Below are 24,828 nucleotides of genomic sequence, written 5' to 3'. Positions count from 1 at the left end.
ACATGCCCTTCCCCATTATACTATACATGTATACATGCCCTTCCCCATTATACTGTACATGTATACATGCCCTTCCCCATTATACTGCACATGTATACGTGCCCTTCCCCATTACACTGTACATGTATACATGTCCTTCCCCATTACACTGTTTGTGTATACATGCCCTTCCCCATTACACTGTACATGTATACGTGTCCTTCCCCATTATACTGTACATGTATACATGCCCTTCCCCATTATACTGTACATGTATACGTGTCCTTCCCCATTATACTGTACATGTATACATGCCCTTCCCCATTATACTGTACATGTATACGTGCCCTTCCCCATTACACTGTACGCGTATACATGCCCTTCCCCATTATACTGTACATGTATACGTGCCCTTCCTCATTACGCTATGCCTGTGTACATGTCCTTCCCTATTATACTGTACATTTATACATGCCCTTTCCTATTACATTATACCTGTATACATGCCCTTCCCCATTACGCAATACCTGTATACATGCCCTTTCCTATTACACTGTACATGTATACATACCCTACCCCATTACACTATACGTGTATATGTGCCCTTCCCCATCACACTATAGCCATGTATAGGTGCCCCTCTCATTACACTATACATGTATACATGCTTTTCCCCATCACACTATATACATGTATACATGCCCCTCTCATTACACTATACATGTATACATGCTTTTCTCCATCACACTATATACATGTATACATGCCCCTCTCATTACACTATACATGTATACATGCTTTTCCCCATCACACTATATACATGTATACATGCCCCTCTCATTACACTATACATGTATACATGCTTTTCTCCATCACACTATATACATGTATACATTCCCCTCTCATTACACTATACATGTATACATGCTTTTCCCCATCACACTATATACATGTATACATGCCCCTCTCATTACACTATACATGTATACATGCTTTTCCCCATCACACTATATACATGTATACGTGCCCCTCTCATTACACTATACATGTATACATGCTTTTCCCCATCACACTATATACATGTATACGTGCCCCTCTCATTACACTATACATGTATACATGCCCTTCCCCATCACACTATATACATGTATACATGCCCCTCTCATTACACTATACATGTATACATGCCCTTCCCCATCACACTGTATACATGTATACGTGCCCCTCTCATTACACTATACTTGTATACATGCCCTTCCCCATCACACTATATACATGTATACATGCCCCTCTCATTACACTATACATGTATACATGCCCTTCCCCATCACACTATATACATGTATACATGCCCCTCTCATTACACTATACATGTATACATGCCCTTCCCCATCACACTATATAGATGTATACATGCCCCTCTCATTACACTATACATGTGTACATGCCCTTCCCCATCACACTATATACACGTATACCTCTCCAGCTAGGTGCTGATTCTGATTCAGCACGACAACTGCTGGGTATAAATCCCAATCACCCTTCCAAAACCACCTAATAATCGCAGCTTGTCTGCTAATTCCCGTCTCTGTGCTGTAATGAACCCAAAGCTCCTGAGGACATTGCTGGGTGTTTATTTTCATTTTCAGGATTTATTATCATTTAGGAGAGAGCTAGCACTTAGGTGACAATAATATGCTCCTCTCTCTTTATGGTTCGTTGGCAGTGGTGCTAATTAATGTTGTCACCATTCTCCTCAGAAGCCGTACTTCAGGCACTTAATGTAAGAAGGAGCTCTGCATTTATGAGGTTCTGGAATTCAGGTTTCTTTTTTTATTTATTTATTTAGCTTTTCTGACTACTTTCTACTTTATATTTACAAATTTACCCTCACACCCTGCGTAGTCATTCTGTGTGTATACTGTATATACAGTAGTTGTCTTATGGTGCTTACACACTAGATAATGTTGCTCTATCAGCGATGTCGTCTAGTGTTTCCTCTGCCGGGCCGGGCGGTCAGCGGCCAGCCGTACACACTGAGCGATATGACCGTTCATATCGCTCAGTGACGTCACGCCGCATCCGGCCCGTGCATGCAGCTCCTGGACGACAGTCTAGATTGAGCTGATAAAGCTAAATATTTATCGTATATAAAACACTTTAAGAGGTCTAAGAACACTGTACGCTATCTACGTAAGAAATACCGTAAGGGTACGCCAGTTGCGTAACGATCGCTCAACCGTAGTCGAGACGCTCAAGCGTCACGTTCGCTTACGGCCCAGAGATCACAGGCAGGCACGCTATTGGCTGCCGACTAACGTAATGATTCGCTATAGCGTAGCGGACGCTTGGGACCACGAGGAGATCTCCAGCGGTGCAGACGCTTACGACGTTAAACCTTTATATCTATACCATTAACAACGAAATATACATTAAACCTTAGTGTGGTGATAGAGTGTAAATGCAACCTGGTGTAACCTGATTAACTACAAAGCTGCTTGGGCGTCACCGACGCTCAGGGAATACTTAACACTATAAGAAATACACAGATACCTGGGCTTAGGGTCCAAAACCTATTATATGTATTATGACTATTATACTTGCAAAAGAATCACAGTACAAAGCATACACTACAATATAACATAGACTAACTAACCAGATAATTACACAGGAAATACCATACAATACAATACAATACAATCAAGGGAAAATAAGGGAAAAAGAGAGGAGAGAGAGATGGCTCATAATAACATCAAGACAATATGACTGCGGAGAAAACTTACGCACAAGGGGAAACGATCGCATGCGCCTCGATATCCAGCTCCCGATTATCAGCAATGAGAACCGTTGAAGAGAGTGAACTGGATACGGTCGGCCTGCCTATTTATGCCCCACACACAATACAATTCAATGGTCCCTACAATCTCATTGTTCATTGGACACAGGAATTCGGCTTCGCATTATAACAAAAGGTCATAGGTTGATTCATACAGGTGGGCTGTGACTGTTTCCAACTGTTCAGGTGGGTGGGATACTGGGTTTCCCGCCGCATGACTAAGTAAGAACAAATAATAGTAAATGGACATAAACTTCTTATGTCCATAACTATTCGCACGAGCGACTAATCCGCTCCAAACCAACACCGGAATATTGCTATTTAAATACTCTTCCGATGGGTACCAAACACTACTGTATGACCCCTGTTAGACCCTTCGTACAATACAAAGAGGGATCTCTCTGTTCAGGAACATGCTATGTTAACTAAACTTTCAGAATCTATCAAAGGGACCATGATCTACAAAATACATTATTAGTGAAAATATGTAACGAATGAGTCGCACGCTACGATTACATAAACTCTACCGTAAATACGCATACCGTGCGCCTGCGGGTGCCCGCGACTGTGAGTATGTGCACGTACGGGAGAGCGTACGCATGCGCAGTGCGGACCAGTATGAGGTGCAAATATGGCAGTGTGTGTAGAGATATTTTTCTGACTTTGACAGTCCACCCTTTGGCAGTCAACAATAACTGCCACTTCCTGAAAACATTTCAAAAAGAGAAAAATATATGTTAGGGGTTAATACATTTACATGGTTGGGTAAAGGAGGAGACAGGAGAAGGTGTGAAGAGGGTATGACCTAGTGAGATAGCAGAAGCATGTGTGTATGAATCCGTGCTTGGGGGTCATGTATCATCGTGCCGTACGTGTTTTAAATCAAGCTTCGAGGTATTGCGAAGTATACATTTGAATTCCTTCTTATCCCGCGGTACGGGTCTGTGGATGGGCTGTCAAACTTTACCGAGCTCTTTTTGGCTTTGGTTGTAACAAAATGGGGGAGCACATTTTAGTTGATGATACATGAATGGGGGAGATATGTGATTGCTGATATCTGTGCCTGTATTCCCTATCGACTATGTGTGTCATTACCTGAGGGTTGTAGAAATGAAGAAAAGACATAATTACGGTAAATGCGGTGGTATTCTATGTCAGGTAAATGTACATTCGTCGATTGAGGTCTTGTTTGGTGTCTGTTGAATGCAGTCTTCTTTGTGCTTTTGCCCATAAGGTGCGAGCAAAGCTGTCAATGTCCATAGATTTACAAAAGTGTTGGGCTAGCGTAATTTTAAAATTTCTAGGGAAACTGGGGATCCATGGCATAGTTCATCAAAAATCTGTGTATCAGGTTGTCAAACTTCTTCTTTAATCCCTCTGTTGTCTGTATATCGGCTCATCAAATTCCTCGTCCAAGTGGGTCTTGTTACCTTGGAGAAAACGGAAAAACAGGTGAAAGAAACGGACCGTAGAAATCGCATTTTCATCACATCATTGTTTCTACATTTGGGTCATAAATCAAGTCCAGGTTAATTACAGTTTCCTCACTCCTTAAACTCATTACCCTTGTACGATGTTTGCACTTCATTAAAGCCTGACCGCATCTAAATATCAATCCAATCGATATGACAACACCTAAGATACATAGGAGAAACTTCCCAACATCCATTATGACTCCTTGAGCCCAGTCTCCTAAACCAGAAAACCAATTTCGCGGGTTCAACCATGGCACCCAACCAGTCAGCTCATTACCTACAGCAGCAAGAGTGAGATTGTGTCTCCTGCGAAATTCCCACTTCAATTGGAGAATATCGTCCATCTTTTGGTCTATGACCTCGACCGGATCCTCGGTGTTATTCGTGTTATATACGTGCAACACTTCACGCCGTACTGTGTTGCCAATGTAACACAATATCCACCTGTCACTGCTGTGAGGTAATTAAGAACCATTCTATGCTGCACCAGTTCTGTTTTATAAGCTTGAAGTTCCCTTCCAGTATATCTAAACGTGTCATCATACATTTCAGTGATATTATCTAACAAATTTGCGAGCGCCGATATGTATTTATAATTCAGCACTCCTCTAGCGGTGCGGGTGAAATCTAACGCGATTAAGAATTGAATCCCGGTGAATTCACTTATCAGATCAGAGGCCGGATGCTCTGTCTTCTCTATCAGGTGCCTTTTAACAACGTGCTCGTAATGGGTGTGAGTATAAGGAGCTTGGGCACCACGGTGTATGTCTTTCATTTTGTCATGTGATACAGTCATTACTTCAGGCAGTACTTTTCCAATATAACACAATCCTTCAGAGTTTGGGGCAAGCCACTTGTACGCCTTTCTCCCGCATATGAAATATGCATCATCGGGGAGAACATATGGGACGGAGTAGGACATAACCATATTACACACCTTCCATGTGAAATCTCCTAACCCTAATTCTTCCATCTGCTTAGTACACGTATCAGGTTGTACGATATGTGCACAGTATCCTGGTGATACCTCTCCAACTCTAGTAATCCTATTTCCTAAGGTATACCTATACCGGAAAGATTTTCCTCTACTGGCTATGTGGCGTACAAGCTCTGTATCTGTAGGCATTCTATCTGCTCTATGCGAAAAGGTCATGGTTTGGTTACTCCATGACACTTCCCAATTTCCCGGCTTTCGGGGATTGGAGATGTTGAAACATAATAGGGACCTATCCACATGGTATTGGTGGAGCTTCAAACTAGGAGGGCTGGAGATATTAAACCTCCGGTCCACCGGTCTCCCACCATTTAACTCAAGTACCTCCCCTAACGTTAAAGGAAATGGTACTAGCCCTGATTTTCTGTGACCTTGAGGTACTTGAGAGCATACCCAACAATCTGTTTTATTAAGCACACTACCCACTAAAGAGTGATAGTCACTCAAGGGATGCCGGTCCATATGGGTATTAAAACTGGATTGGCATTTCTTAATACACCCATCCTCAATGACATTATCACAGAGCCTACAGATACAGTTTTCTTCAGCTAATAATCCTTAAAAGAAAAATGTTTACAAATAACATGGCTGCTAGACCGTTTCCGGTACTCGCCTTTGCTTGGTGATTGGGTTGCTATTGGAAATTTACACCTCCATCTTTATCATCAGGACCTTTCTGGATCCTTTCACGACCTCACTGATACTCTCACCGGAACAGACTGCTCTGGTCAACATCATGGTCAACAGGAAAATCCAGATCACAGTCTCTTGGGGCAAGTCCATCTTACAGGAGGAGAAAAGAAGAAATTTGTAATGGGGGTACAGAAAATCAGTTTGAGGGGGAGAGAAACTTGTTACGATAATTAGTTCTCTCGTCTTGTTGTTCTTCTTGTTCTGCTGTCTTCTCAAAGGTGCTGTCTCTCAGTCTTCCAAACGAACATTCTGGTGATGCAATATTCCCTCCAAACCAGCGATCTTTCTGTAAGGAGCAAAAATCTTGCATTACCATTTGTCTAACTGATGGGTGACATACCATCTTTAAAACATGAAAGCATGAGTGAGAAGAGAGAGAAAACAACAACAGTAAAAAAAACAAAGAGAGAGAACAATTTATGTGCATGTGTATATTACTTAAATCAACAATAGCCATCAATAGGAAAAGAGAAAAAAAAAAAAAACATTTTTCAAACATTTCAAAACACTGTCAGATCATCAGGCTGTCATATCTACATGTCCAATGGTTTCCTTGCGCAGTCCCTCCCCCCAGCACTTCCATATTCCATTGTCTGTATCTGGCCAGAATACATTGGTGCGGATAGGTCATGCTGGGGTTTGGTAGACTTCTGCAAAGACCAAGTATGTATGCAATGTTTGAATCCTACCAATAATCGTCAGAGATGGGGAGAGAGAAAACGAAACATTTCACAGATACATTTACAACGTTTCACCCGGTCATTCCTGTGTTTTCAGGGAATGACCTCCCAATTTATTAACTATAACCTCAGGCTTACCATCAGTCCTAATGATCACCTTTCCTGACTGCACATTATGGGTGTGGGCCAAAATTTTTCCTATATGATCCCTGATTATAATTTTGTGTGTTATAACTTTGCTCATTTCTTGGTCTAGGGGGTCTGACTATATGTGGGTTATTACAGTTGCTGGCATAATGCCCTTCTCTTCTACAATTATAACAAATCCTTGGTTTCCTCCAAGTGTCAATGACCTGAGGTCTTGGTTGATTTGATGCCTCCTCAAACGCTCGGATGTTCATCGCCATCAACCGTTCTCCCTGCGCTTCCCTGGTTCTTTGGATATTGCGGTCATGCTCGATAGCGGACTCTCTTAATGCAGCCACCGAGATGCCTCTCCAGTGAGGTATGGAGGTTTGTACCCTGATTTTTAGTGTGTCTTTTAAGCTGTCCATTAATACAGACACAGCTACCTCTCTGTGGTGTACGTTAGTGTCAATGTCATCTATACCCGTGTACCTAGCCATATCCTGCAGAGCCCGGTGAAAATACTCTGATGCGGATTCACCTTCTTTTTGTTTTATTGTAAAGATTTTATTCCATTTTACTACTGTGGGAAAATATTCTTTCAACTGTAGATTGATTCTTTTTACATTATCTTGGTTATACTCGTTTGTTAGTGGCACTTCCTCATCTAGCTTACAATCAGCGATAAATTTCAATGAATCAACATCGGGGGGTAAACATGCCCTCAAAACTGTCCTCCAATCTTTGTTATTTGGCTCTGCAGTATGTCCTAGCACTCTAATGTATCTTTGACAAGCAACTAAGTCTTTCCTGGGATCAGGAAATTCAGACAGAATTGTTCTTAATTCTGTTCGGGAAAAGGGGCAGTACATGGCGATGTTCCTGACGGGGGTGACTCCTGAAGAGTCAGTTTTCCCATTTGGTACTGCAATTACCCTGACAGGATTAAGTCCAGTAACGTCATTCTGAATTGATTCTACAATATGAGGTACATTTGTTTGTGAATAATGTATAATACCATACGTACCTGTGGACACGACCTCACCTGACCCTCCATTAGGGGGTTTGATTACAGTCTTTACCGATTGGGTCGCGTCCACCTGGATGTCTTGTGTGATGGCTTCTGGAAGAGGTGCCGACATCGTTCTGGGCTCACTTTCTTGTTGGTGTTCCTGAGGAAAGTTTAACATGGGGTGCGACTTGCATGGGTTAATAGTTGTACATTCAACAGTATTACAATTATCTGTGTTACATTTATTACACTTATTCTTATCATCTATACTACAGTTGCTAAGAGCGTTTTTATTGTTCACCCTTGTGCTTTTCTCCGCAACCATAATCCCCTCCATTGCCATGTCTCTCCTCTCAAGATGAAAGTTAGGTATGTAAGTTACATTTCTCTGCATGTCACTTTCCTGTAGCCATATCTGCAAACAATCATCATTTTTAACTCGTTGTTTCCAGGATTTTATGAGACAGATCCTCCGCCTTAAATTATGCAACACCTCTAAGTCAAAACTACCTATCCCGGGAAATGGTGCCTTATCCCCCGCAGTCATTCGTGTCCATTCATCACAAAAGGTCTCAGTGTGGGGACCATACCTCCTCCACATTACTAACCGAGCAGACCCTCGGGGTCTGCAAGCCTCTGGAGTCTGAATCCTGACCTCCGACCGTCTCTGTATTGTGCACTTGGCTGCCATTGTGGACCTGTCTAACACAGAAAAACTTCCTAAAATGCACCAAACACAGAACTTCGTTGGAAATCCTTAAAGCTCTTCCACTGAACTTCTTCTGCTCCGGGTATCTCCGGTCCGCCTTCTAGCAGACACGTGTAGCCGTTGCAGGCCCTATCTTTAGAGATTTTCCTGAGAAAATTCCCTTCCTTTTTCTTTACACAAATCACGCTTGCATGTGCTCCCTACAACACGTATGAGGGCAAGATTTACGCATGGATATACGACCTCATATCACGTTGCGTTATTGGTCACACATACAACCGTGCGGTCCAATCGTACCACTTATAGACACTTGTTGCCCATAAATGGTAGGATCATTGGCCAGAGCGTAATACAACGAAAACTTTATCACACTCTGTTGCACGTTTTCACTTCAGGCCGTGCTCATAGATCACACAGATCACAAAGTCCACAAAGCGGGATTCAATACCGTTTTATCACATAGATCACAAAGTCCACAAAGCGGGATTCAATACACTCATACCGTTTACAACCCACTATCATTCTTATAGTTTTCTGATCAGAAAAAAAAATCATTTCCCGTAGTCTGATAGCTCTCCCCAGAGGTGTTGCAGTAAAGTAAGGTATTTAAACTAAGTTTTGGAAAGCTGAAATCAATTTGTGCTATTTATCGCTTTGCGTTATTTACCGCGTTGCGCTACTTATCGCCTGTTGTTTGAGTTACGTGGGCGTACCCAGACGCTCCGTTGCGTAATATACGCTGCGTGCGTCGGCCTTTGGATTGCGTACGCAAGTCTTTGTTAGAGACACGTGTACGCAAAGCAAAGATCCACCGTAACACAATTTATACTTTTATCAATGTAGATGATCCTTGATCATCTACCACACACCACACTGACTTCGCCTTATCTCCCAGGCAAAAACTGTGTGTTTGTCTACACTTTAACTATATTACCTTTACTCAAACTATTGAAATAGCGGCAAATCTCTCTCAGCACGTTTATCAACTATAAACTGGCAAACAGGAGAGTGACATACGAAAATACACAAATGAAAAGGAAATGCAGATATATATGTGTGCGTGCAAGACAGAAAAATAAACAGTTTTAAAAGACACTAGCGTTTTGCTCTTACCTCCGGTTCCCGGATTCCTTCAGCACCCTTTACCTAAGCGAAGCAGACGCTTATCCCGTCAGCACTACGAGGGATACAACCTCCCGCCCTTTGCTGATGGATAATGTCTGCTGATATTACCTAGTGCAGATATGTGAAGGACTGGACGGCCCCCAATTGATAAAGCTAAATATTTATCGTATATAAAACACTTTAAGAGGTCTAAGAACACTGTATGCTATCTACGTAAGAAATACCATAAGGGTACGCCAGTTGCGTAACGATCGCTCAACCGTAGTCGAGACGCTCAAGCGTCACGTTCGCTTACGGCCCAGAGATCACAGGCAGGCACGCTATTGGCTGCCGACTAACGTAATGATTCGCTATAGCGTAGCGGACGCTTGGGACCACGAGGAGATCTCCAGCGGTGCAGACGCTTACGACGTTAAACCTTTATCTCTATACCATTAACAACGAAATATACAGTAAACCTTAGTGTGGTGATAGAGTGTAAATGCAACCTGGTGTAACCTGATTAACTACAAAGCTGCTTGGGCGTCACCGACGCTCAGGGAATACTTAACACTATAAGAAATACACAGATACCTGGGCTTAGGGTCCAAAACCTATTATATGTATTATGACTATTATACGTGCAAAAGAATCACAGTACAAAGCATACACTACAATATAACATAGACTAACTAACCAGATAATTACACAGGAAATACCATACAATACAATACAATACAATCAAGGGAAAATAAGGGAAAAAGAGAGGAGAGAGAGATGGCTCATAATAACATCAAGACAATATGACTGCGGAGAAAACTTACGCACAAGGGGAAACGATCGCATGCGCCTCTATATCCAGCTCCCGATTATCAGCAATGAGAACCGTTGAAGAGAGTGAACTGGATACGGTCGGCCTGCCTATTTATGCCCCACACACAATACAATTCAATGGTCCCTACAATCTCATTGTTCATTGGACACAGGAATTCGGCTTCGCATTATAACAAAAGGTCATAGGTTGATTCATACAGGTGGGCTGTGACTGTTTCCAACTGTTCAGGTGGGTGGGATACTGGGTTTCCCGCCGCATGACTAAGTAAGAACAAATAATAGTAAATGGACATAAACTTCTTATGTCCATAACTATTCGCACGAGCGACTAATCCGCTCCAAACCAACACCGGACAATTGCTATTTAAATACTCTTCCGATGGGTACCAAACACTACTGTATGACCCCTGTTAGACCCTTCGTACAATACAAAGAGGGATCTCTCTGTTCAGGAACATGCTATGTTAACTAAACTTTCAGAATCTATCAAAGGGACCATGATCTACAAAATACATTATTAGTGAAAATATGTAACGAATGAGTCGCACGCTACGATTACATAAACTCTACCGTAAATACGCATACCGTGCGCCTGCGGGTGCCCGCGACTGTGAGTATGTGCACGTACGGGAGAGCGTACGCATGCGCAGTGCGGACCAGTATGAGGTGCAAATATGGCAGTGTGTGTAGAGATATTTTTCTGACTTTGACAGAGCATGCATGCACCGCCGACACCGAGGGTCGGTAACACTATAGTGATGCATAATATGAACTAGGGACACTGTATGTCATAATGTGAATCAGTGCAGGGACCCCTTCAAATGGGGCTCACAAAGTTCTGGCTACGCCCCTGAATGTAGCAATGTATATATTGCTCATTAAGCATCTTCATGTGTATTTATATGACATATGGCTCCAGAGCCGGCCCTGACCAGTTTGGTGTCCCAGGCAAGGTTTTAGCTGGTCTCTCTTAAATTGCAGTCAATGCCGTCCCCTTCTCCCTGACCAGCTGGTGCTGACGTGGTCCCTCTGCTGGCAGAGGTCACATGGTCTGAAGGCGGCTGCCCGCCCCCTCACTGGCACTGATTTGATGGAGAGATGCGTGGAGGATCCACCAGCAGATGTGTCCTCTCCTTGTGTGATGTAGTTACAATGGCGCAGAACGGGATTCCGGCGGTCGAAATTACAGACGCCAGAATCCCAACCGACGGCATAATGCCAGCATCAAAATCCCGACGGAGATCGGAATCCCGGCATCAAAATACAGATACATATTTACTGGCAAGCTGCTCAATCAAATGAATGATGTCACTCAGGTGCTAAAAGGGAGGGGCTATTCTGAGTAAGAAAAACATTTTAGTATCCCTAATGCACACTGAGTGACTTATGATATAACACTACATATTAGCAAAATATACAGAGATCTTGCTTGGTTATATTTGCAAATATAGGGTTTAAGCCAACAGGCCAATCGGCACGGCCGTCTCTTTCACTGGGGGTCCTTAACAATAGGTATGAGTCCGGGCCGCGGGACCCCACCATGCCGGCACAGGCCGGCCACCCCAGGGCAGCACACAGGTGAAAATTAAGAAATTAGTGAGGGTTAAGAAGCACATAGGTGCTAGGTAAGTGATAGGTGTGATTAAAATAAAACAAAAATATAAAAAAAGTGATTAGAAGAAACATTAGTAAGTGTTAATAAAGTGTTACAATGTGCGGCACTAAAGTAGCCCAGCCACACCAGCACGGGGGGCACCGCGCCCCAAACCCACCCCCAAAAATAATTACAGTGCTTCTGGGTCAGATAGCTCAGTGTAAGGCCACATAATATGGCTCCTACAACATCTGAGAGCCAGCTTACCTGGAGACACCCCTAGCTTCTCCAATGGCAATCCCTCCTAATGCTGACCCATCCAGGCCTCTCTAACTACAATACATATTATTTACTGGCAAGAATAATCAGAATAATGTTGTCAGTCAAAATACAGGAATGCCGAACGCTCTTTCCACGGGGGTGGGAGGTTAGGTTTAGGCATTACAAGGGGTTAGGGTTAGGGTGCAGGGATGGGAAGGGGATGGTTAGGTACTGGGGAGGGAGGGATAGGCACTTAGAATGGGAGGGTTAGGGTTAGGGACCGGGGAGGGAAGGTTAGGGTTAGGCACTTAGAAGGGAGGGTTAGGATTAGACACCAAGTGGGGAAGGTTAGGGTTAGGCAGCGGGGAAGGGAGGGTTAGGGTTAGGCACCACCGGGGAGGGTTAGGTTTAGGAAGTGGGGAAGGAGGGTTAGGGTTAGGCACCACCGGGGAGCGTTAGGTTTAGGCAGCGGGGAAGAGAGGGTTAGGGTTAGGCACCACCGGGGAGGGTTAGGGTTAGGCACCCACAAGGGAGGGTTAGGGTACTTTCTGGAGGGCTGTTGGGATTATGATGATCGGGATGCCGCTGTCAATATTCTGACCGCCGTCATCCCGTCCATCAGTGTATTATACCGAGTCCCTCCCTGCAGTAGTGTCGCAGTCAGTGCTGTTTCGGCATTGTGACGCTGCTGCTGGGAGCGGGCACGTCTGCTGGTACCTCCTCCTGTCAGTATGTGATGGGCAATGTGGACGCAGGTCGCCATGCCTACTGAGTGCCCCCCTGGAGCAATGGTGCCAATGACATTTGCCTGCATGGTCTTGTGTTGCATTTAGGATAAGTCACGTGGTAATAATGCGCAGGACGCGCTGTGCGCGGCTCTGACCTGGCTCCTCCGCTGCTGCTATCTGCTGTTTTGGGTATTTTTTTGCACAAATGTGTTTTTTTTTCTCTTCGCCCTGTTCTACTCTCCAGAGTAACGCCTACCTTGATCGTGGTGTCCATAAACAGCTGGTGTGAGGTGAGATGGGGAAGCGGTTGATATTCAGTCAAAAGGTCGACAGGGTCAAAAGGTCGGCAGGGTCAACACATGTTCTGTAGGGTTTTTTCATGCTTATACAACTTTAAAAAAAAATTTGCTATCAGTGTCTCAAACTATTACCTTTTAGTAAACTTGTGGTAAGTGGAGCGGAGAGAGCCACCGAGCACGAAGCGAGGCGAGCGAAGTGAGCCCGCGAGGGGATGAATTCCAACAAATTTTGGGAAAAAAATGTTTGAAAACACAAAATAAAACAAAACATATATATTTTTTTGTGTTGTCATTTTGACCCTGTCAAAATATTTGACTGTCGGACTTTTGACCCCGCCGGACCATATAGCGTCTTCTCTATAACAAGTGGAGCCTGTATAATTAACAAGTACCACTTCCTTTTCCTCTATGTATAGGGGTTTGGGGTTTGCTTCATATTAAAGTTTGTTGATAACGGTGCAGGGACATATTTCTGTCTGCTCACAATACAGAGAGGAATATATTATAAGTGCCCCCCCCCCTCCCCCCCGAAATGCAAAACGAAGGCATGTCATGCAATCCAGGCTCCAAGTGACCACCTACCTCTGGCCTCTGAAGTAGCACGGCACCTTCCTAAAATAGAATATAATAATAATACAAATTTCACCCCGAGATAAATGTCAGTAACAGATTTGTGACAAACAACTTGTAGCGGCCGCTGTGCCACCGGCCCCCAGCACACACACGTACGGCGCCATTAGGCTTCCTGGGAAATAATGATTAACTATCGTGATTGTGGGCAAACAATGAAAGCAAAAAAGCAATTTCGCCAGTGTTGCTTTCCCTTGTAAAAGTCGCAGGTGAAGAGGTTAAGCATTCACATTTAACAGTCTACATAGCTTTTATAATAGCTGAGCTCGAGGCGTGAGGCATTTATCACAGTCTACATAGCTTTTATAATAGCTGAGCTCGAGGCGTGAGGCATTTATCAATGTCTGCTCCTGAGTGTGTGGTTCGGGGTGTTTAGGAGGGTCAGAGCATCTACACGGAAAACAAAAAGTATCATTTGTCGGATTAATAGCGATGTTTGTTCAATATGGAAAACAGTTGTTCTCTTATGTAGAGGATTTGTTTATAGTTCAGGTCTGAGGAGGTGACACCTTATTACAGAAATGGCGGTCAGGTTGTCTCTGTTAGGGTTAATGATAATATCATACGTTTGTACAGAAATCTACAACTTTCGTGTATATTAAATGTATTTTAGGATTTATACTTTATAGCAGTGGCTCCCAAACGCAGTCCTCAAAGCACCCCAACAGTCCAGGTTTTAGGACATATTTGCCTACTCTCCCGGAATGGCACAAAAATCGGTTGAAGCCCCCGACCCTCGGGGGAAGTAGACAAGTCTCCCGGATCCGCCTGCACCCAGCCGCCCACTTGGCAAGTAAAGTTTGCGGACCGGGTGCCCAATGACGTGATTCACAATGAATTGCGTCATCTTAGCCACACCCCCTGCTGCATAATTCCGGTAATCTCAGCATTTCACAGCGGGGGGCAAGGCTACGGCGACATGATAGCTCAGCCACGCCCCCCGCAAATAACCTTTTCATCGTGTCACGCCCCCTCTCCGACCCCTATATAAAGCCACACACCCCGTACTGCACGTTGCTGTGCTGACTCGGCTGACCCCTCCCGCAGGGTAAAGCCAGAAAGTAGGCATCCATGTTTTATAGATATCCCTCCTCATGCACAGATGGTTTAATCAAACTGACTGGGGTACGGATTATATCACCTGTGCCTTCGCATGGAGATCCTTAAAACCTGGCCTGTTGGGTTGCCTTGAGGACCGTATGTGGCAACCACTGCTTTATAGTATAGGGATGTTGAAGACATCAAAGATGCGTCAGGTCTTGCAAGAGTCACTTCTTACACCTTTACTAGATACGTCTGTTCATGTGTTAAATTATATTTTGAATAACTCTCCTAAGTCTGGATTCCCAGATTAGCGCAGAAATGGTTAAAATTGATTAAACTGAACGCAAAATGCAACCACTAAGAAAGGTCACGCTGCGGGAATATTATTATATTCTATGCCCAGTAATTCCATTAGACAGAAACAAGAAAACTATTTGTGTGCGGTTATTATTGAAAGAGAATGGCTAATATCTGGGAATTGATTGTTTCCAATGTGCGCGTTCCCTGCCATCGCTGTGAACATACGGCGCACGCAGCCTCCTATCACTGTCACTGTGCCCAGTCTGGGTCTTTGGCCTAGAATTATCCAAGGACACCATCTTGTCTCCATTGATAACAATGCGCAATAATAAATTAGAAAGTTATATACAATTGAAAAGGTCAGTGCTAATTAATTATGCAAATTAGGTTTTCGTTTTTTTTCTTAATGACTTATCTCATAAATTGCTCTTCTCCTCTCCGAGAGTCACATTGTACTGACACATTACAACATTCACATACACATTTCCTGGAGATTTGAAACATTTATCCCCTGAAATAAAAAACCTTCCGCAGACAATGAAGAATTGAATTATGCAACAGAAACTGATTATTTTTATAACCAATCTTTTCTTTGTCTTCTTTCTCCAGGATTGCACAGTCTATGAAACTGAAAATAAAATTCTTCATGTGGTAAGGAATTTGCTGTCTTTTACCCCTGTACACTTCTGTCGCTCCTCGGATTTCATGTTGTACTTAATTGTCCCAGCAAATCAGATGTGTGTTACATTTTTTCTTTTCCTCTAACCGTATTGTTGAAAAATAAGTTTGATGGTTTCATTTGGCAAGGTGAAAGGATGAATGACAATGTGAGCATGACTGCAGTATTTACCGCACATGTATGGAAGAGAGAAGTTGGAGCGTGTGACGTATGTTTGGTAGGTGATATGAACGGCTGTGGGCCACTTATGGCAAATTCTTTTATTTCGGGCCACCCCAGTGCCCTGTGTACATTGTACAGATTCTGTAAAGTATATCAATATGAATTCCACAGTAACTAGAATGAAGCTACTTGTCCCAGAGAGAGGAGACAGCCAGTGGTGCTGAGAAGGAGGGGGGGGGGGGGGGATGCTACAAATTACCCAGACCCAGGTCTGATGGAGGGGCCCAGTGGGGGTCCAGGTCCCCCCTCTCCCACTTTACCTGGTAGCAGCATCTACAGTGCTTCTCCTCAGCCCAGGACACCCTAATGTACGCGGGGCTGCAGTGTGGCCATGGAGGCACTTAAAATACAGTTTTTTCTGTATGTTTTTCTAAAAGTGCATGGACACGCCTCCTGATTAGGACACACCCCTTGAAAAGTACAGAGGAGTAGCCAGTAGAGGGTCAGGGTAGCTGTCCGTAGACAGTGGGATAGGGGTAGCTGCCAGTAGAGGGGCAGGGTAGCTGTCAGTAGACAGGGGGTGGGGGGAGCAGCCAGTAGAGGGGCAGGGTAGCTGTCAGTAGACAGGGGGTGGGGGGAGCTGCCAGTAGAGGGGGAGGGTAACTGTCAGTAGACAGGGGGTGGGGGGAGCTGCCAGTAGAGGGGGAGGGTAGCTGTCAGTAGACAGGGGGTGGGGGGAGCAGCCAGTAGAGGGGCAGGGTAGCTGTCCGTAGACAGGGGGTGGGGGGAGAAGCCAGTAGAGGGAAAGGGTAGCTGTCAGTAGACAGGGGGTGGGGGGAGCAGCCAGTAGAGGGGCAGGGTAGCTGTCCGTAGACAGGGGGTGGGGGGAGAAGCCAGTAGAGGGAAAGGGTAGCTGTCAGTAGACAGTGGGTGGGGGGAGCAGCCAGTAGAGGGGAAGGGTAGCTGTCAGTAGATAGCGGGTGGGGGGAGCAGCCAGTAGAGGGGCAGGGTAGCTGTCAGTAGACAGTGGGATGGGGGTAGCTGCCAGTAGAGGGGCAGAGTAGCTGTCAGTAGACAGGGGGTGGGGGGAGCAGCCAGTAGAGGGGCAGGGTAGCTGTCAGTAGACGGGGCTGGGGGAGCTGCCAGTAGAGGGGGAGGGTAGCTGTCAGTAGACAGGGGGTGGGGGGAGCTGCCAGTAGAGGGGGAGGGTAGTTGTCAGTAGACAGGGGGTAGGGGGAACAGCCAGTAGAGGGCAGGGTAGCTGTCCGTAGACAGGGGGTGGGGGGAGCAGCCAGTAGAGGGGAAGGGAAGCTGTCAGTAGACAGGGGGTGGGGGGTGAAGCCAGTAGAGGGAAAGGGTAGCTGTCAGTAGACAGTGGGTGGGGGGAGCAGCCAGTAGAGGGGAAGGGTAGCTGCCAGTAGATAGGGGGTGGGGGGAGCAGCCAGTAGAGGGGCAGGGTAGCTGTCAGTATACAGGGGGTGGGGGGAGCTGCCAGTAGAGGAGAAGGGTAGCTGTCAGTAGATAGGGGGTGGTGGGAGCAGCCAGTAGAGGGGAAGGGTAGCTGTCAGTAGATAGGGGGTGGGGGGAGCTGCCAGTAGAGGGGCAGGGTAGCAGGGGGTGGGGGGAGCTGCCAGTAGAGGGGCAGGGGAGCTGCCAGTAGACAGGGTGTGGGGGGAGCTGCCAGTAGAGGGGCAGGGGAGCTGTCAGTAGACAGGGGGTGGGGGGAGCTGCCAGTAGAGGGGCAGGGGAGCTGTCAGTAGACAGGGGTGGGGGGAGCTACCAGTAGAGGGGCAGGGGAGCTGCCAGTAGACAGTGGGTGGTGGGAGCAGCCAGTAAAGGAGGGAGAGCAAGCAGCCAGTGCCTACTCCTGAAATGTCATACTTATTTATTAGACTGAGATGAGGGTGTATAAGGTGTTCATGATGTTATTGTTTTGCCATCGCCCTTGATGAACCATGCTGCAACCTCACCACAGCTCCTATAGCTCTCCACAGTACGATCGGGGCCCCACCCTGGTACAGATGAGGGTCTGGGAGGGCAAGACTCTATATAGTTACTTTTTCATGATCCTAAGTGATTGACATTTTATAATCTCTGGTACCGTATGCTGCCACAAGCCAGAAGCGGCAGACATAGCAGTATTGGCAGTGAGCTATGTATATCAGCATAGTGCCTATATACTGACCCTTCAACCATCCCAATCCTAGAGGTCTGAGTTACTGTAAGAAGGAAAACTATGGTCCGGGACCCAGCACCATGAATCCGTCTTTGCTGCTGTGCGCTGGGATGATTGAATGAATTCCCATGTGCAGGAGACGCTTTAATATTCAGTAAGTCAGGAGCCACCAGTGGGGCTTATTACCACATACTGTACGTCTCAGAAACATAATCACAGCCACATAACACTCACGGAGCTGCTTTGCGACATAACAGTTAATGAGAAATAATTTTCTAAATAGGTATTTTTCCCCCTGTCATTTGTCAAGCGGCGTATTTCCATAAACACATCCAGTGCGCTCATTGTGCGTGTAAACAAACATTACTTGTCGAAATGGAAATTCTACTTTCAAGCTGTGCTTTTCTTCTCTTCCTCTATTAAAGCCGCCACTTCATCTCTGCTGGGAAAGTACTTCAGCGGCGGCATATTACAGGGAGGTTGTGTAATACTACCTCTGCGTTATCTCCAATGTCGAGCGGATGTTTCCCGTCTAAATGTGCGATAAAAACAGCTCGTCAATACTCCGCACAGAGAATCGTGCGACAATCCCGCCTTGCTCTGGATGAGCCGTGCTGCCAGCTAGACTATAATTCCCGTCGTTTCGCTGCGTGTTATAAAGGACGCGTCCCCTTTACTAGGCCAAAGCCTTTGCGTTACTGTATCTGCTTTCTGTCACTGTATGGATTTTGTTGTCACAGAGAGCAGTTTGTTCTAGAAGATCAATACTTTACTCCTCGTGCTCATGTAACAGGAGACACCAAGCTATTGCACATTTATAAACCTCCTGTAACCGTGCTGGCCGTTCACGCCAATGCGGCACCATCATCCGTGGTGGTATCCCACTCCCGGCCCCCTAACTGCTGTCCAGAGGTGATTCAGAAGTGCGCAGGCGACCTGTACAGGTCCTATAACTGGTAAACTGTGTGTTGTGGTGTTATAATTATACAGTATAACACAACAAAGTGATTTCTGTGCTACCAAAACTGCAGAAACCTGCCACAGGCACTGATCCTTCTTGTATATATACAGTATATAGCACCACCATATGAGGCAACGTAATGTAAAACTCTCTGCAGATAGGCCCCTGGTTAGAACTGACTGAACCCATTACCCCAATACCGACCACTGTGCCACCTGTTCCAAATGATCCGGACGTGTATACTGAGGCGTTGTATGTTATGTCACAAGAATAAATATATACACTGTATATATATATACTAGGTGCTTCATCGTGCCCTACGGGCGCTCTTCACACCGTCGGAAGGGGCTGCGCCCCTTTAACCACTGCAGAGACGCGCGGCGTCAGGGAGGGGACACAGACGCGGGGCGTCGGGGTGGGGACACAAAGACGCGGGGCGGAGACAGAGACGCGGGGAGGGGACACAGAGACGCAGGGCGGGGACACAGAGATGCAGGGCGGGGACACAGAGATGCAGGGCGGGGACACAGACGCAGGGCGGGGACACAGAGACACAGTGCGGCAGGGAGGGGACACAGAGGTGGGGCGGCAGGGAGGGGAGGCAGAGACGCGGGCGGCAGGGAGGGGACACAGAGGCGGGGCGGCAGGGAGGGGAGGCAGAGACGCGGGCGGCAGGGAGGGGAGGCAGAGACGGGACGCGAGGCGGCAGGGAGGGGAGGCAGAGACGCAGGGAGGGGACACAGATGCAGGTTGGCAGGGAGGGGACACAGAGGCAGGGCTCCAGGGAGGGGACGCGGGGCGCCAGGGAGGGGACGCAGAAATGCGGGGCGCCAGGGAGGGGACGCAGAGACGCGGGGCGCCAGGAAGGGGACGCAGAGATGTGGAGGGCCAGGGAGGGGACGCAGAGACGCGGGGCGGCAGGGAGGTGACGCAGATCGGCAGGGAGGTGACGCAGAGACGCGGGGCGGCAGGGAGGTGACGCAGAAACGCGGGGCGGCAGGGAGGTGATGCAGAGACGCGGGGCGGCAGGGAGGTGACGCAGAGGCAGGTCGGGGACACATAGGCAGGTCGGGGATACAGAGATGCGGGGCGGTAGAGAGGGGGCACAGAGGCGCGGGGCGGCAGGGAGGGGACGCAGAGGCGCGGGGAGGGAGGGGACGCAGAGGTGCGGGGAGGGAGGGGACGCCGAGGCGCGGAGAGGGAGGGGACGCAGAGGCGCGGGGAGGGAGGGATGGGACGCAGAGACGCAGGGAGGGAGGGAGGGGACGCAGAGATGCGGGGTGCCAGGAAGGGGATGCAGAGGTGCGGGGAGGGAGGGAGGGGACGCAGAGGCGTGGGAAGGGAGGGAGGGGATGCAGAGGCGCGGGGAGGGAGGGGACGCAGAGGCGCGGGGAGGGGACGCAGAGATGCGGGGTGCCAGGAAGGGGATGCAGAGGTGTGGGGAGGGAGGGAGGGAGGGGACGCAGAGGCGCGGGGAGGGAGGGGACGCAGAGGTGCGGGGAGAGAGGGGACGCAGAGACGCGGGGAGGGAGGGGACACAAAGGTGCGGGGCGGCAGGGAAGGGACGCAGAGGCGCGGGGCAACAGGGAGGGGACGCAGAGGCGCGGGGCGGCAGGGAGGGGACGCAGAGAGGCGGGGGCGGCAGAGGAGGGAACACAGATGCAGGGAGGGGACACAGAGGCAGGTCGGCAGGGAGGGGACAGGGCGGCAGGGAGGGAACGCAGGGAGGTGGGGCGGCAGGGAGGGGACGCAGAGAGGCGGGGGAGAGGATGCAGAGACCGCGGGGAGGGAGGGGATGCAGAGACGCGGGGCGGCAGGGAGGGGACGCAGAGACGCAGGGAGGGGACGCAGAGACGAAGGGTGCCAGGAAGGGGACGCAGAGACGCGGGGCGGCAAGGAGGGGACGCAGAGAGGCGGAGCGGCAGGGGAGGGGATGCAGAGACGCAGGGAGAAGACACAGATGCGGGGTGCCATGAAGGGGATGCAGAGACGCTGGGTGCCAGGAAGGGGACGCAGAGACGCGGGGGCGGCAAGGAGGGGACGCAGAGAGGCGGAGCAGGCAGGGAGGGGGACGCAGGAAGGGGACGCAGAGACGCGGGGTGCCAGGAAGGGGATGCTGAGATGCGGGGCGGCAGGGAGGGGATGCAGAGAAGCGGGGTGGCAGGGAGGGGACGCAGAGAGGCGGGGGGCGGCAGGGAGGGGACGCAGAGACGGGATGCGGGGCGGCAGGGAGCGGACGTAGACATGCAGGGAGGGGACACAGAGGCAGGTTGGCAGGGAGGGGACGCAGAGAGAAGGGGCGGCAGGGAGGAGACGCAGGGCAACCAGGGAGAAGACGCAGAGACGCGGGCGCAGGGAGGGGAGGCAGAGGACGCTGGGCTGCAGGGAGGGGAGGCAGAGACGGGAGGTGGCAAGGAGGGGACGCAGAGACGCGGGGCGGCAGAGAGGGGGACGCAGAGACGCGGGCAGCAGGGAGGGGACGCAGAGACGCGGGCCATGGGGGAGGGGACGCAGAGACGCAGGGAGTGGACGCAGAGACGCGGGGGCGGCAGGGAGGGAACGCAGAGAGGCGGAGCGGCAGGGAGGGGACACAGAGACGCAGGGAGGGGACACAGACGCGGTGCGGCTGGGAGGGGATGCAGAGACGCGGGGCGGCAGGGAGGGGATGCAGAGAAGCGGGGCGGCAGGGAGGGGACGCAGAGAGGCGGGCGGCAGGGAGGGGAGGCATAGCCGCGGGGCGGCAGGGAGGGGACGCAGCGAGGCGGGGCGGCGAGGGGGGGGGGGGCGCAGAAACGCGGGGTGGTGGGAGGGGCGCATAGACGCGAAGCGGCACGGAAGGGACGCAGAGACGCGGGGCGGCACGGAGGGGACGCGCAGAGACGCGTAGCGGCACGGAGGGGACGCAGAGACGCGGGGCGGCACGGAGGGGACGCAGAGACGCGGGGCGGCACGGAGGGACGCAGAGATGCGGGGCGGCAGGGAGAGGACGCAGAGACGCGGGGCGGCAGGGAGGGGACGCAGAGACGCGGGGTGGCAGGGGGGGGGACGCAGCGAGGCGGGGCGGCAGGGAGGGGACGCAGAGACGCGGGGCGGCACGGAGGGGACGCAGAGACGCGGGGCGGCACGGAGGGACGCAGAGACGCGGGGCGGCAGGGAGGGGACGCAGAGACGCGGGGCGGCAGGGAGGGGACGCAGAGACGCGGGGCGGCAGGGAGGGGACGCAGAGGCAGGGAGGGGATACAGAGACGCGGGGGCGGTAGGGAGGGGGCGCCGAGACGCGGGGCGGCAGGGAGTGACGCAGAGGTGCGGGGAGGGGACGCAGAGTCGCAGGGCGGCAGGGAGGGGACGCAGAGACGCGGGGCGGCAGGGAGGGGACGCAGAGACGCGGGGCGGCACGGAGGGGACGCAGAGACGTGGGGCGACACGGAGGGGACGCAGAGACGCGGGCGGCACGGAGGGGACGCAGAGATGCGGGGCGGCACGGAGGGGATGCAGAGACGCGGGGCGGCGGGGGGGGAAGCAGAAACGCGGGGTGGTGGGAGGGGCGCATAGACGCGAGGCGGCACGGAAGGGATGCATAGACGCGGGGCGGCACGGAGGGGACGCGCAGAGACGCGTAGCGGCACGGAGGGTACGCAGAGACGCGGGGCGGCACGGAGGGGACGCAGAGACGCGGGGCGGCACGGAGGGGGACGCAGAGACGCGGGGCGGCAGGGAGGGGACGCAGAGACGCGGGGCGGCAGGGAGGGGACGCAGAGACGCGGGGTGGCAGGGGGGGATGCAGCGAGGCGGGGCGGCGCAGGGAGGGGACGCAGAGACGCGGGGTGGCAGGGGGGGACGCAGAGACGCGGGGCGGCACGGAGGGGACGCAGAGACGCGGGCGGCACGGGGGGGACGCAGAGACGCGGGCGGCACGGAGGGGACGCAGAGATGCGGGGCGGCAGGGAGGGGACGCAGAGAGACGCGGGGCAGCAGGGAGGGGGCGCATAGACGCGGGGCGGCAGGGAAGGGGACGCATAGACGCGGGGCGGCACGGAGGGGACGCGCAGAGATGCGTAGCGGCACGGAGGGTACGCAGAGACGCGGGGCGGCACGGAGGGGACGCAGAGACGCGGGGGCGGCACGCAGGGGACGCAGAGATGCGGGGCGGCAGGGAGGGGACGCAGAGACGCGGGGCGGCAGGGAGGGGACGCAGAGACGCGGGGTGGCAGGGGGGGGACGCAGCGAGGCGGGGCGGCAGGGAGGGGGACCCAGAGACGCGGGGGTGGCAGGGGGGGGGATGCAGCGAGGCGGGGCGGCAGGGAGGGGACGCAGAGACGCGGGGTGGCAGGGGGGGGGACGCAGCGAGGCGGGGCGGCAGGGAGGGGACGCAGAGACGCGGGGCGGCAGGGATGGGACGCAGAGATGCGGGGCAGCACAGAGACGCGGGGCGCAGGGAGGGGACGCGGGGCGGCAGAGAGGGGACGCAGGAGACGCCGGACGACAGGGAGGGGACGCAGAGACGCGGGGCGGCAGGGAGGGGACGCAGAGACGCGGGGGCGGCAGGGAGGGGACGCAGAGACGCGGTGCTGCCTGTGCACTCTCTCTCACCTGTGAAGTTGGTGCAGCGGCCACAGTACCAGGCGCGCTGTCCCCCGTCTCTGGCCTGTGGAGAAGGCAGTCCAGTCCCTGTGGTGTGCAGTCCGGGGTCTCTGGGAATGGTGGGAGGCAGCGTTGTATTCGGTGTGCGGAGGAGGCGGGCGGGTGTCTGTACGCGGCGCAGGGAGGGCTATGAAGTCTTCTCCTGCGCCACCCGTCCCTCCTGATGTGTATGGCGGCGGCGGCAGTTACAGGCACGGGTAACTGCACTGTCTTCGTCCGTTGTGCGTACGGCGTCTGGCGGGACAGTGGGTCCCAGGCGCGGCTTGCAGTGCGGGAGCTGACGCTGGAGGTGTGTGCAGGGCGGGAGGGGTGGTGCGGACTGCGGCTGTCTGGTCGGCCGTGGTGCGGCCCGGAGGGGGCCCGGCCGCCGTGTCCGTTCCGAGGATGGCTGTGGGAGGTGCTGGCTTGTGCGGCGGGTGGGATCGGTGGTGTGGGGTTAGGCTGGGCAGTGTGTGCTGGTGAGGTATGCAGGCGTCGGGGTGGGGGGTGTCTCGGCCATCCATGGCTTCATGTGGGAGCTGGTGGAGGGGGGGTTTGGGGTGTGTGGTGCGGGTGACAGTGGTTTGTAGGTGGCAAGGGAGGGGTCTATGGTTACCTGGCACTGTGGGGTGTCCGTGCCCTGGTGGCTTCTGTGTGGGGATGGTGGGTGGAGTCTGTGGCTGCTCCTCCCGTTCTGCTAGTGGTGTGCTGCTAACTCCGCCCACACTGTGACTCCACCCAGCCGTTAGAACGGCAGGCATAGAGTCACAGGGCTAATATATAGGAGATACATATATATATATTTTTTTTTATTATTATTTTTTTTATATATATACACTGCTCAAAAAAATATAGGGAACACTAAAATAACACATCCTAGATCTGAATGAATGAAATATTCTTATTAAATACTTTGTTCTTTACATAGTTGA

General features: G+C 50.8%; 1 protein-coding gene across 1 annotated transcript in view; it reads left to right on the top strand.

Annotated features, from left to right (window-relative positions):
- Positions 1-24,828, top strand: part of LOC134949658 (connector enhancer of kinase suppressor of ras 2-like) — a 766,590-nt gene that overhangs the window by 378,080 nt on the left and 363,682 nt on the right. Inside the window, exon 5 of the mRNA XM_063938397.1 lies at positions 15,908-15,949. Within this exon, the coding sequence (XP_063794467.1) occupies positions 15,908-15,949 (42 nt within the window). The remainder of the gene's footprint in view (positions 1-15,907; positions 15,950-24,828) is intronic.

This window comes from Pseudophryne corroboree, chromosome 8 (assembly GCF_028390025.1).
Source record: "Pseudophryne corroboree isolate aPseCor3 chromosome 8, aPseCor3.hap2, whole genome shotgun sequence".
Taxonomy (NCBI): Eukaryota; Metazoa; Chordata; class Amphibia; order Anura; family Myobatrachidae; genus Pseudophryne; species Pseudophryne corroboree.
This window is presented reverse-complemented; position numbering and strand designations above follow the sequence as displayed.